The sequence below is a fragment of the Cinclus cinclus genome, chromosome 4 (assembly GCF_963662255.1).
Source record: "Cinclus cinclus chromosome 4, bCinCin1.1, whole genome shotgun sequence".
Classification (NCBI taxonomy): Eukaryota; Metazoa; Chordata; class Aves; order Passeriformes; family Cinclidae; genus Cinclus; species Cinclus cinclus.
This window is the reverse complement of record NC_085049.1, coordinates 55,483,635-55,498,260: the sequence shown is the minus strand read 5'-3', so window position 1 is coordinate 55,498,260 and position 14,626 is coordinate 55,483,635. Positions and strand designations below refer to the sequence as shown.

Here is a 14,626-nt window from a genome sequence, read left to right as displayed (position 1 = left end):
ATGAGCAACAGATGTGTATCTGTCCTTTTGAGAAAAAAATATTTGGTTCCAGAAACATTTGTATTTCTTGACTATAATCCTTCTCCATTGAAAAACATCTGCTATCCTATTGTCTATACTCTGACTCTGTTATTTTGTTTTTATTCACCGTAAATGGGTAAGCAAAGGGGAAGAAAGTTTCACCTGTGTTCTTAATTACAGATGACCTCAAACATGCCTGTGAAGCCACAAACCAGTACTTAAGCCACATCTCTGGGATGCAGGACAGGATCTCTGTGTTTGTTAATGACGGCTGTTGGGTAATGTGATCCTTCATTTCCTTCTCAATAAAAAGTGAAACAAAACCTTGACATAAAACCCCAACAAAAGATGGCAGCAAACAAAACCACTTTGCTAGGAAAAAAAAACCCAAACCCAAATTCATAACAACTATAACAAATGCAAAACAATCATAACCATTCCTGGGTATGTATTAACACAAATTAGGAGTTTGCCTAAAACCTGCAAAAAATCAAGATAAGCACAATGGTTTTGTGCATGTTGTTTCTGGCACATCCCTTCCTCTTGTTTTCACTTTTCTTTCCTAGCTTTCAGTTCCAAGACATCTCAGGAACAGTTGGGAGTGGAAGTGAAGAGGGAGAAAGGAAGCAAAGAGCAGTCCCACAGACGGTGCTAGCTCTTCTGTCTTTTCTGGATGCTCACACAGGGATTTCCTGATTTAGGTGTTGCATTCAGTGATAAAGACATAAACCCAGCCCTTCAGAAGTGGATCATTCTCCATTTACAGACTGTGCTTTCTAATTACAGCTATGTATTTGGCCTGCAAAGACTTCAAAGGTGACACGGTATGAAAGAGAGATGGAAAACAGACCTAATCCACAGACTAGAGAAATCAATGAAAAGGCTTCCAGCCATTTTAATGGAGCAAATTTCATCACGCTTTCATGTTTTGGTTTGTGAATGATGTTATAGTAGAATCTTAACTTGTATTTTTTCATAGAACATTCATATATTTTTAACATGCAAATTACTTCTTGAACCCCGTATCAAATATTTATGAATGCTGAACTAGGTACAAAGTGAAACCCATTTGGGAAAGTGGAGCAGAGGGAGGTTTAGCTGCACTAATGGATATTGCATTAATGCTTAGCATTAAGGAAGGCTGACTGCCATTAACAAGAAATCTCATTACAAACATGATTTCATGCCTCATAACATATGTGTAGATCTATTTACTGTCCATCTCTCTCTCTTGAACAGACACACAATGATAACTATAGACACAAAATCCAAAGCATTGCACATGCTTCATCTTTTCTTCCCAATGAAAAAATAACCAAACCAAACAAAAACAAAATAAGCAAAACATCACCCCAGTATTCCCCCAAAACCAGCCAACCAACACAATACCAAAAAACACAAAGAAAAAGAAAGTTCTCAGCATGGATGACTGGAATTCAATATTTTACAATCTCACTTCTGCTTTGAATGACTTAAGACACTTTCCAGACTTTAACCTAATGAGAGACTTGCTCTGAGGATAACTAATGTACAAATCACATTACAAGAAGCTTTCAGAGGAGTGGGACTGAAGGATGCTCCAGCAGCCCACCTGCTACTGGGGGGAGTGGGGAGGGCAGGTGGAGAGAATGTGGTATTTCCTGTGGATTTTTCTTTTCCCTCCATGGTAGATGGCAGAGCCAAGAGAGAGTGGGGGGGAAGAAGAGCACTGACCCTAACTTGAGGCTGTAAACAGCAGAGATCCATTATTCAACCTTCCCCATAATGCCAAAGAGATCAGTAGGAGGAATGTCCTGCACTTCAAAAAGTGGGATTTACTTATTTTGTGTCTGCATTATTCTCAGGCACCTCTGTTCCCCACTGGCACAGCACAACAGCTGCAAGGCTCCAGAGAAACAGGGACAGGAAGCAACCTACTGGTCAAAATGCACTGATGGGACTTAGATAGGTCAAGTTTTTCTAGTACTCATTGGAGTTTAGCCAGGAACATGAGGTCAAAAAGCTCTGAGATATATTCCTATAGTCCATGTATTCTTCAATGGATAAGCATAACTCATAACTGAAGTAAGACTGCACATTTTACTGCATCCCCAAATGGCACAATTACTCACTGGCTTAATAGCTGCAAAGCAAAAATCAGTTCCCAAGGTATTGAACTGACTGGGTTAAGCAGGGTATTTGACCAAGAGACTGCCTGGATGCTGGGGAAGCAGCTTTCACTCTGATGAGGTTCCAGAAGCTTCCTGTGCTCCTTCCTACTTTCTGCCCCAGTAAGGAACAACAAGCACTGGGGCACAGGAGGTTTTCAACTGTGCTGAGGGGCAAATCCCAGCCTGCAGATGTGCTCGTGAGCTCTTCAAAAGCTATGCAGAACAGAGAGAACCTGACTTTGGAAAGGCTCATCTGAAAGCCTCTCACACAGTAAGCTACAGGATATTCAATTTATCCACTGCTGGGAAGGAGAAAGGGTAAGGCTGGACTCTTGAAGCTGTTAACAAGTCCAGATGTTTTGAAACATGTTAATCTGTCCCTGCTAGAGTAAGGTTCTGAACTTAATTAATTAAAATGACCTCCAAACACACTGGATTTTCCAAAAGTGGCAGTCTCTGTTTTTGTTTCCAAGCATCTCCCTTTTCTTTTGTGGCTTATTGTAAACCATAAATGATTTTCGATTGGGTATTTCAGTGAGGCTTTTTCCCTGTCTTAGTTTGCTTTAGAAAGGCAGTAAGAAACAAGATTGTCTCTCACTGTGCTGGGCAAAGCTGAATAATGGAAGTTTTAATGATAACACAGCAGCAGAGATGATGGGGAGTGGAAAGACCAAAGTTAACCATCAGCAGCAGCAGTAGAGATATTTGTAAGGACAAGAAAGTGCCATCAATTGATTCAACTCCACGGCCGTATCTGAGCACCGGACCAAACCAACCCTCTGTGTGAGCACTGAAGAGACTGGAGCCAACTGGGCTGGTTGGGAATGCCAAGCAAGTGGTGGGAGATGGGACTGCTCCCCCTCTTCCTGCTCTCCCCTTCCCTTTGATTTCATGGAAACCCTAGTTGGGGAACAAATGGATTAGGCAACAGTGAACACTATACCTCGGGAATCAGAGGCAAAGATCTGAGGTTATACATTCAAATTCTTGTACCTAATCTTCTTTCCTTACTAAGGAAGGGAACACATCCTTATCAGTGTGCCGTCCAGCATGTGCCATCCAGAAACCTGTGCCTAAGCTAAGCACACCCGTTCACAGGGTGTCACCACCTCTACAGGATGAAAGAACAAAACTGCCAGCCCAAAAAAAGGTGAAAAATGCCTCTTCAAAGGAAAAGAAACAACAAAGTCGCTGTTCTGGTACAATCAAGTGGGCAGATTCAGCCAAATAAACACACAAAGCACAAGGTGTTCGTAGAATTTAACCTATCCAGCCAACACAACCTCTCTTGTAAGTTGCTGCCACGTCTCCTGGGTGTTTTAGTGACAAGCAGTCCAAGCAAAGCACAAAACCCATCATTTAACGAGACACTCGACTTTGAGGTGGTGAGATGCCACACTTTAACTGGATGTGCAGCATCCAAGATAAACACACTCTAGGCCATCCATGGCTGTTCCATGCCAGAAGCCTCTTGCATTCTTGCAAGAGCTGAAAGAATGACAGCTTAAGGTCAACAAAAAGAAACTGAATGTCCTCCTCTTACCCACACTGAAGTTGCTTCCCTAGATCAAAGGTTCACTTAAGGCAGCTGACAAATTCCCATTAGTCCTTCTGCAGGTTTCCAGATTTTCCTTCTGCTTTGAGCACCACATGCATAACATTCTCTGCAGTGAAGTCATGAAGCATTGAGCCACAGCTGAAGACTTGACTTTGCTGTTTATTGTACTTGAGGGCCAGTTACAAATAGCAGGTCATATGCAATTGTACTGAAATGTGAAAATCTGGTCAGAGTGGGCAGCCTCTGTTTTCACCTACTGAAGATAACAGGCCTAACCTCAAAATAAATACCAAGTTAAAGAATAACATAGTAATTTTGCTATAAATGTATGGAAGTGCTGCAGGTTTGTTTGCTTACAGGTTGACATCTAAAATTAGTAATGTTCTCATCTGTGGGGTTTCAGATATTATCTTAGGGCCATTTCAAGACTAACATCCTTTAAAATAGTTTATTAAATGCTAGAACAAATCCTACGCAGCTTTTTTAATTCTTATAAATCTCAACATCTTTGTACCAGAGGATGAAAGCAACATCAGGCCCTTCACTTCTGTAAAGCACTTGCAGAGCCTCACATGAAAGACACTTTATCAAATAAACTAACTTAAAGACTTTGGCTTTAGGCAATCTCATTCACAAAAAAAAAAAAAATCCCAAAAAACCAACCAATCAATCAAACAAAACAAAACAAAAAACCCCAAGCCAGTGGCTTCAGAGACAACTTCAGTGAATGCTGAAGGTTTCAGACTGTCATCTTTCAGCAGTATTTTTAAGACAGAGCCAGCTCCTGAGGGACCTGAATATGTGCAACTGACTTCAACTAGCTCTGTAGTTTCCCAGCTGCTCCCAGGATCTCACCCACAGACATGAGCACTAGGAATGGCTGCTTTTTCTAGGATGGCCTATTCCTCATCTTGACTATGTGAATGTGTTAACTTTAAAGACCCCACTTAAACAGGGTCCTGCATGCATGGTCTCCACAGACCAGGTGGCATTCCACGTCCTAACAGAACACTCCTCTGATTTTACACAGGCACAGCTGGGTAGAAGAGATGCCCCTTCTTTCACATCCCTGCACCACTTCAGAGCAGTTTATTTCAATGCAAACTGACCATTTCCCTTTTTAACCTTTGAAGAGCAGCATGTGTTGCTGTGCTTTGAAACAAAACTAGAATTTACGAAAGCCCCCAGCACGTCCCACACCCTACAGCCCATCCAGGATTTGTACAATGTTTGGTAGGAAGCCAGTGGATATTCAGTGTAAAAAGGCTCAGTGTCCAAAGCAGCATGTGGAGGATTCAGCAAGCAACTCTCATTAGTGCCAACAGGAGCCTGGCTACTAAACCTTCACACCTTTTCAAAATGTTTCCTCTGTCTTTAATAGACATTTGCACGAATAGACTCCGGAGCTGAAACCAAGCAGGCAGAAGTTTTAGCTGGGGAAAAAATAGTCTCAGGCATTAGAAAGCTGGCCCTGTTCCAGAACAGAGAGCATCTGGCCACCAGCTATGTTTAGAGGACAGCAGGCCTAAGGAACAGATCAGGGGAAAATTGGAGAAATAAGTAGACAGTGCTAAAATTTGCAATGAAAAGAATGCCAGCATTCCCCTGTGATGTCCAAAACCTCTGCCCTCCTACATTAACCATCCTTTTCTCTTCCCAGCTCCTGAGCCAATTACTGGAAAGTCAACTGTTCAGGACAACACAGATACCACTGCGCTCGGGAAGGAATCCAGCAGGGCTCTACAGTAAAAAAAACGGGAAGTGTGGAAACTGGCAGCACGTGAAGCAAAGCAGGAATGTGAGGAAATTCTGGAAACTAAGGAGGACCGTGTAGGGATATAAGGAAAGATCTGCCATGAGGCAGGGACAGGATGTCTGTAAGTCCTCAAATACCACAGCAGTGGATTAGTATAGAAATGACAGATGGAAAGGCACCTTTACTCATTACAGACCGGAACATTATGATTAAAAGAGAAAATTCTATGTTTTTCTAAGGATGTTGTATTTTTTTCCATATTACCAGGACTGGCGGCAATATCTGGCCTCAAAATTTGTAAATTATTGCAACTCATGCAAAGACTAAAGGAAGAGAAAGCTTTTTATTTTCTAAGATGATGACACCATGTCTCAAAAAAATGCTAATAAAATGCTCTGTTGGAAAGAGCCTTATCTGATAGGGATGGTATTCATGGGCACCCACTGAAACTCACGTTGCTTTTTAGATTAAATTGACAAGAGCCCTTCCCCCCAGCCCCAGATTAATGGAATGAAGAATCCATGCATGAAGCCACATATAATAAAGGTTGGAGATTATGAAACAGGCTAGAAGACACGATCAGAATTGCAACTGATCTTGATGAAGTGGGGAAATTGCCCTGATTAGAACAGAACAAATTTAATAAGAGAAATTGAAAGTGTTATACTTTGAAAGGTGTAGTAAACAAATGCACAAATAAAGATGGAGCTCCTGGGAAGACAGCAGTGAATCCCTCAGAAATTACAAAACAGACTAGATCAAAGTCAGCCACGGGGTGTTCTTGTAGAAAATATCTGGGGATGTATTTTCTGATATGCTTTACATGAACCACAACAACAGTTTCTCTGCTTTGCTTGTTAATGTATAAAACTCCTGCTGAAGTATGGACATTTGGGGAAAATGGGAAGCCATGAGGAGAATGACAGCAAAAATCAGAGACCTAGAAAACACTAACAATGGAACTAGGAAAGACTATACTAGTGATGCAAGGAGGATAATTCCTTTCATACATAGAATAACTTTCTAAAAAGATCTTGTAAGATCATTTGGTTTTTTTTCTGTCAATCAGGACTTGAAGGAAAAGTGGCTTGATTTGAAATTAAGAAATTCTGAAGTCTCTTAGGAAAACATTCTGATTATGAGAGTGGTGAAGATCACAGACCCCTGTGACTGGATTTTTGAAGAGCGTGCAAGCTGCACATTGTCTGGCATGGTTCAGCTGGTCCTCACCCAGCATCACATCAGGTGAGGCAGACTAAAATCACCATTTCCAAATTCTGGTTTGTGGATCCACAAAGGTTTGCTGGCTGCTTCCCAGGAGAAATGAATGCCAGGTTTATCACAGGCTGGCTCTTCTGCTGGTATAAGTCCTGGGGACCACTGGTCAAAAAAAAATTTGAAAGTTATTACTTTTTTCTTAAGGTTTCCTTCAGCTCAGCTATACATCTGTGATGTTTGGATTACCAGCATTTCCAAAGGCAAAAGTTATTCCTGTATAAATCCTTAGCTGCAGTCCCTTCCTGTAACAGCTCAGGGTGCCCAGACACAGTGACCATCCCATGTACAGCCACCAAAGGCCCTATAAAGTCCTTTATTGCTGAAAGAAACCTAGTGAACTTTACCACAGATACTCTCAACTCAGAAGGACTAGCATGGAGTTACCAGTGTTTCTCTCCCATTTAATAGATAATGATTATTGTTTGAAAAACTTTGCTATTTTAAACCATAAGGCTGCAGGGTGAGGCCTGCTCTTAGCGAGTTATTTTTGTCATAGAAGGATGGGTTTCCATGGATGAGAAGGCACACCAAGTGACAACAAGCACCCCTGTGTGTTGCTGTTGTATTAACTATGGTCTTGCTTCTCTATGATCACAACATTCACACAGAAGTAGCCATTACTTAAAAGTTCCAGACAACATCTTGTGTGAAGGTCTACTGTGCAGAAAACAAGATCTAATTGACTGACACACCAGTCTGCGACATTAGTGGCAGTTTAGACATTTTTTCATTTGTTGCAGAAACTGTAGAGGATTTAGAAGACCAAGCACAAAGGAGGATTTATACCTCAGAGTCATAAAACAGCTTCCTACTGTGTTGATAGCTAAAGCCAAAACTGTGTTCTCTGAGCACATCAAAAGCTGGAACATGGAAGGGCACCTGATGCAGATGCTTCAACAAAAGGAAAAGAGGTGAACACGCAAACTTCTAAATTTCCCAGAATGGCACGCTAGAAAATAAATATATTGATGGAGAATATATTGCCATGGAGAAGGCAACATCTTTGCCTACTTCTTACTGTGGTTTTCAGAGAGAGGGCATCCAGAATGTTGTGGCACACAGCAGATTTGTCTTGCTAACAATATGCTGCAAAATAAACACAGCTTTGACATTTAAATTACACCCCTCACCCCACCCAAGCCCTGCATTGTAGATTACCTATACATTCTCAGGATACAGTGAGAAATCATTCTATCGTACATATTTAATTATAATTTTAAAAAATCTAACTCAGACACAATTCTTGCCAGTAGCAAAATATCCACACATCACTAAAGTAAAGATCTGTTATTATCTCTTCACTGCAACAAACAGAAATCAGCATCTCAGGAAGGAGTCCAGGGGTATCATACTGCAGCCAATCACACCAGATAAAAAAATAAGCTGATTTCACAAATGAAGTTTGACAAGAAGTAACATTGCATTTGTCTTGGCAAAACAAGCACGAACGTAACATTTCACAGGTACAATTACCATGCAAAAGCATGTTTGTTGAATTTGTCATTGATTTCAACCCCAAATCACAAGTAGCATGCAGTTCTGCCCCCCCAACTACTGTATTAGAGACAGTCTGGGTAATGTGCCTCTTCGGTGTAACCACAGCCTCTTAGGCAAGATTATACCACCCTAGGAAAGAATACAAGCAAAACTTGATCATATGTGTGTTTACACAATGTACATTTTACCATTTAAAAAACCAAAACATGTTACATAGATTCTCAAACACAGCTCTGTTGAAAATGAAATTTTAAGCTTAAGAAATAGGTTTTAAACTACAAGGCCACCCCGTTATTTTTTATGGACAGTTTAAAAAGTTCCCACCCCTAAAAATCTGCCAGTATTATTTCCTCAACTACAACAGTCTTACCCACTCTCTAATACAGCTGATCTTTGCTGGACAGCAATAACAGTTCTTACATTTCTTAAATGCATGAGATAGTGGACTCTGGGATTGATACAGTTCTTAACTGTGTGACACTGGAACAAATCTGATTTAAATGATTAATTGGTCAATTCAGGTGTTCCCCAGCACTACCCTTCAGGCAGGGACTTCTGCTGTTCACTGATGTGAGTTCTGGCTTTTGTTGGCATCAAGCTCCACGAACAGGCTCCTGTTCAGAATGTGAGTACAAGGGCAATTCACCAGATACTCTGGTACCCCCAGCTTGCTCAAAACCAGGAAGGAAGTTGGTTTTCTGTATTCTCTCATCCAAGTGGGGACACAGCCCCAGCACAGCACCTTTGGCCAAAACAGAACTATTTGGATGCGATGCAGAATTTTTTACAATTTATTTTTTTGTAGTCATTTAAGCAACTGCAACAGGTTTGAGCAACTGCAACAGCAGACTTGAACTTGCAGGGTCTTTGATTAGAGGGTTACCATCTTCCTCAGCTTTAGACAACGGAGCCCTTTGAAGAAGACAAATGAATTGACTGAATCCTTGTGGCCAACGTCCTCTGTAAGTCCTCTAGTACATTCTGACCAGATGTTTCTCCATTCTTGTCATACAACAACTGTTTGAAAGCTTCGTTTTCAATGAGGACCATCATATTTTTTAGAAAGTAGCCTTCACAATAGGCAGATAGTTCTGTGACGCCGAGGAACTACAAGAAGTGAAATTAGAGAAAGATAACTATTCTGATAAAACCCAGGCAGCAATCACAGTGCATAAGAGCTGCACACAAACAAATACACACAAGTTAAGCCTTTTAGACAGGCACAATCTAAAATGTGCTTACTTACAGATATGAATGTGTGGAGAGGAAGGAGTGAATAAAACAGCATTTTATGCTGATGATTCTCATAAAAATTCTGTGTTAAAAGACCCTGGCTGTTGGGGAAACCAAATTGCACAGGCTTCCTTGGAAATTGATGGGAGCTTTACCACAGAGTTTACCAGATCCATGATTTCACGCTAGAAGTTACACCCTAAAACTACAGGTTTGGGAAAACATTACAGACCATGCTTCAAGAATGTTGTCCTTAGCAAGGACAGGACATATCACTGCAGAAAGCTGTCATGCAAAATTTCATGCTTTGAGGAGAAATGGAAATAATTAGCCATTGAAAAAAATCTTCCCAGGACAGAGGCAGATTTCCCAGCATTGGACACTTCAAGATTCAGCTAGGCAGGGTGCTGGGGCATCTTGTATTTTTGCAAGGAAAGGTTGAACCAGATGATCCTTAAAATCCCTTCCAAACTGGTATGCTACAATTCTGTTGTTGTAATTTAAAAAATGGAAAGCCTATAGGGATATTAATGATATCAGTACTCTCCAGTCAACTTTTATTTGTAAATATGACCAAATCCACATTACAGAATCACAGAATACGCTGAATTGGAAGGGACCCACAAGGATCACTGAGTCCAACTCCTGGCCCTGCAAGGGACCCTCCACCAAAACAGTGTATTTTTCTCAATCTTGATTACAAAGGCTGTGCTCCACAGGTCTCTGCTCACACATGCCCTTCTGGGAAGGTAGGGGAGGTCCTGCAGGTGCAGATGAGCTTGCAAAGCAGCAAAGTCAAGAAAGGTGTCCCTGACCATGACTCTAACTAGATGATCCTTTTAAGGGTCTCTTCTAACCCAGCTAATTCCAGAAGTGAAAGATTCATGCACAGCCAGGTTGGCTATTGCTGCAATGCCCTACCCACAGCAGTACCAACATGACTCTGGCTGTAAAACCTGCCCAGGTACCCCATTTCCACTGCTTCCATTGGGAGGTGCAGGCACAAGTAACTTGCAGGCTGGGGCTCTTACAGGCAAACCAGGAGTTGCATTTAGCCACTGGCTTTGTTAAGTCACAGCATGTAAGAATCTTCTTCAATCAGGATGTAAATAATAGCCCCATTTCACAATTCAAAGAAAGCATAATTTTAAAGCAAAATTATTATTTTTACTGACAGCAATACAAATTGAGAAGTTTGCACAAGCTAGAAGATGAATCAAGTATTTTTCAAACAATTCCTGCACTGTAATTTTTTCCCTCTCACATTAAATGGACCTACAGATATTGCTTATTTTTATAGGTTGACCTTTGTGCTATTTCAAACATTGATTGCATGTTATCTGTACATGAAGACCTAACATTACTATTCTCTGTAGGAAATACATGATGATGGGAATGGAGGTCAGATCTGCAGGAGTTTGGAGAAATCTGCAGGATTACTCTGTTCAATCAAACCTCCATGTCACAATGCATCAGTTTATCTTTTGTATAAACCATGCAAGTTAGAGAAAAAATCTCTTAAGAAATGCTTGAAGAATATTTCACTGCACTTATTTGTGTGTCATTTCCATCTTCCAAGTGAAAATCTAGCTACTAGACATGAGGAGGGAAAAAACTGAAACTAATCAATGTGGTAACCACCTCCATCAATGCGTGAAAATGGGTTTTCCAGGACAAGGAATGCCATGCTTTTGTGTCTAATGACTTAAGCAACCTCACAACCTAAGTATATAATTTGATTCCAACAAGAAACTCTCCAAGACATAAAATTCTCATTACCATCCTTGCAGGGCTCTGAGCCATTGTACTTCGGCAATGTGGCTTTTTATATATTGACAAGGTGTCACCAGCATTGAGTGTATCACCCCACTGGGCTTCAGGCAGGAAGAAACAGGTAATAGAAATGGGAAAATGCATCTTGGAAGGTAAAAGCAGAGATGCCTACTTCACTTAGTGATTCCTGTAGAATCAGCTCAGCAGTTTGTGGTGCCATGAATAAAGGGATAGATCTCCCACACAGTGGTACACTCAAATTGAGTTTGAACCACAGAGGGAAGGGACTGAGAAGCTGCCACCTTGGACTTAGACTACATAATTTTGGATTGTCACTATACCAGGTGCCTACTGATCAGTCAGTCCCAGTAAATGAATGACAAATCTTAAACATGCAACAAATGTACTAAGCATATGAAATATACATATAGCTACTTATTATAAAGCTGACCTATGAGGATGATTACAAACACACAACATGCAAGCATATGCAGTTATTTTTACCTTGGCATGATTATAAATATCCACACAGTTTTCTGTATTAATGCTTTTTGCACAAATGATCTCACAGTGTCGTTGTAAAGCTTCAAGCTGGAAAAATTTAGCAGCAGAGAGAAGCTAAAAGAATCAAAAGGAAAAAATAGTCAAAAACTGCTGAGTGATACAGAATCAGAGCTTGCTTCTTTACTGTTTCATTATATTTTTTCTCTGCCTCTTCTTCAGTTAGCATGAAAGTACTGACAAAAAGTCAGAATGAGAAGACTGCTTGGTTGCTTTAACCCTCTGCAGTCCCTTCTAAATCACAGATGGGAATCTATACACCGAGAGAACACCAAAGGCTGCTGAGGTCCACATGCTGACTTTGGAATGGGACAAGGAGAAAAAGGAAACAGTGGCTTGAAGAATATTCTGTCACTTTGCAAACACGACTCTGAAATAAGGGACCTGCAAATAGATCCCCAAAACTGAAAGTTCTGGTTCTGCTTTCAACTGCTAACTAAGTTCTTACTGAAACAGAGCACCTGGGCTGGATGGGGGAAAGTCAGCAGAAAAGTCAGGATCAAAAGCATAGAGGAATTCAAAACCTCTATATTCAAAACCAAACGATGATGACCATCCGGGGCAGTCTTAATCTAGAGAGACAATAGACCTCAAATCTGCCACTTCAGCAGGCTCAAGGGAATAGAATCAGATCTCCATATGCTCCTTGTCCTAACTTGTGAGCAGCTGGAAGGGGATGTCCAGGCCAGGAGCACTGGAACACTCTCTGGGGTCCATATCACTCCAAGGAATGAGTGCATGGAGGTGGGAACCAGTTTTGTGAGGCAATGCCTAGCTAGCATTCATGTGAGTGTCATGGGTCTACCACAGCACTCCTGACACCAGCATCAACCTCCCTCTTTGGCCCTGCATCACCCCTATGGCTATACTGCCTACCCTGGCACTGTCTTGGCATCTCTGCCTGCTTGTGGGTGAAAATGGCTTGAATTTTGAGTTCTCCAAACTCAAAATGAGTTTGATTTCAGCAGTGCTAAGATTTCCTCTATTGCCCTTTTTCTGTCCTTTTACAGCAGGGAAAAGTAATTTCATCTTCTGTCTTTCCATGGTAGGTCATTGTCTCTGGCTCTCTGCTCTGCCTTAGAAAGCAGGTTGGAGTTCTTCATCGCTTGACACCTTGCTGTAACCCAGCCTGTTCATTTATGTTCATGTAAGCTGTTCATGTATTTGAATAGCACTTATTCAGGTATTCAGGCTTTTACACAGCCCTTATTATTTGGGAGTCATAACAAAAAGCTAACCTGTGCATCCCAAAGGGGCTTTCATGCTGTACTGGAGAGCAAACAAAACCCTGAAACTTCCATGACATTATTCTGACTTCTCCTATGCAGTCTGCTCAAGATCTACTTTAATCCCATAAATAAATCCAAGTGCTGTAAATCTGCAGTGCTGATGTGATAGCAGCCAGCTGGCCCCAATTATGAATTGCAGCAAAGATTTCTGTGGAGTATTTCTGGTGCTTCTTGTTATCATATTTGTAATAAGGCAAGTTACTAAAAGCAGTTTTGAAAGATAAAACCAAATCCTATTCCAGCTGTCTCTGTGGCTCAAGCAGTCACGTGCTGGTTTGTAATTACTTTAAACTGTGAGCAACCATGGCCAGATCTGTTATCAAGAGATCAATCAATCAGTCATACATTCTGGAGTCTCAGAAGTTTTGAGATGTCACAAAAGTAGAGCAAGCTTCCAGCTGAAATGCAGCACAAGCTTTTTAACAGCCTAGGTGATAACACACACATCTCTATAAAGCCACTGCACTGCCTAGTCTAAGATTCTCTATTTCAGAAAAAGTTAGAAAATCAGGAGGTCTTTCAAAACTCTTCAGTGAAATAGAGAATTAGTGAACTTTTCCTATATAGCTCAGCAAGTCGATGTGGGTATGCTTACTTAAAAATCCACTGCCTGCACTAGAGAGGGGTAATTTCAGTCCTGACCAGTTACATCCTCTGGCTGCCAGTGTTATAGGGACAGAAAAATACAGGCAATGGTGGAACAGTGACAGGCCATGAGGAAATGGAAAGTAGCTGCCCCAGGGGAAGTGCAGATTGGCTATAAGGAACAGGTTCTCACTGGCAGGGTGGTCAGTCACTGAACAGGCTCCCCGGGTCAGTGCTCATGGCACTGAGCCTGCCAGAGCTCAAGGCACATCTGCACAACACTGAGTGATGTGGTTTAGCTTTACATAGTCCTGCAAAGAGCACGGAGTTGGGCTTGATGATCCTTATGGGTCTCTTCCAACTTGAGATATTCTATGACCCTGTGATTCTAGTGGCAGACATTGATGATTACCAGCTGTTTAAGGAGCTCTGAATTTAGTATTACTGACCTGCATTCTTTTTGGCTGCCTGAAAACTCCCTGAATGACTCTCAAGAATTTGCTCAGTGTATCTTAGTTCTGTATATATGGTTTTGCTGATCATAGCTGACAATGATGGCACACACTATTTGGAAGGGGATGACTTAACATCCATAAGGTTATGGCTGTGTGGCTACACTGAAAGTTCAATCAGCTCCAGCTGGCTTGGTTTGGCTTTTGCAAAAGGCCACACCAGCACCTGGATGGTTTACATCCAGTGAGAAAGGGGCAAAAAAAGCCTCTCTATCTCAGGGAGCAGATTATTGTTTTATTCATAAAATGTGAGAGTCACATGCTTGAAATTGAACTGAACTGTGTCTCCAGTGAACTTCTCCCATGGTTAAAGCCCAGCACATGCCCAAGACTCCTCCCTCCCATGTGAGGAACCAAACTGGATGTTTTTAATGCTGCTGAGAGAGGACGGATGGAACACTAAGTTGCTGGAA

The 14,626-nt window shown here is 41.4% G+C and overlaps 1 protein-coding gene across 1 annotated transcript in view; it reads right to left on the bottom strand.

The window, feature by feature from the left end:
• Positions 1-9,157: 9,157 nt before the first annotated feature.
• ABTB3 (ankyrin repeat and BTB domain containing 3) overlaps positions 9,158-14,626 on the bottom strand; it is a 163,017-nt gene continuing 157,548 nt past the window's right edge. The window contains exons 16-17 of the mRNA XM_062491280.1: positions 11,771-11,884; positions 9,158-9,367 (exon numbers count right to left, since the gene is read on the bottom strand). Coding sequence (XP_062347264.1) covers positions 9,158-9,367; positions 11,771-11,884 — 324 coding nt within the window. The remainder of the gene's footprint in view (positions 9,368-11,770; positions 11,885-14,626) is intronic.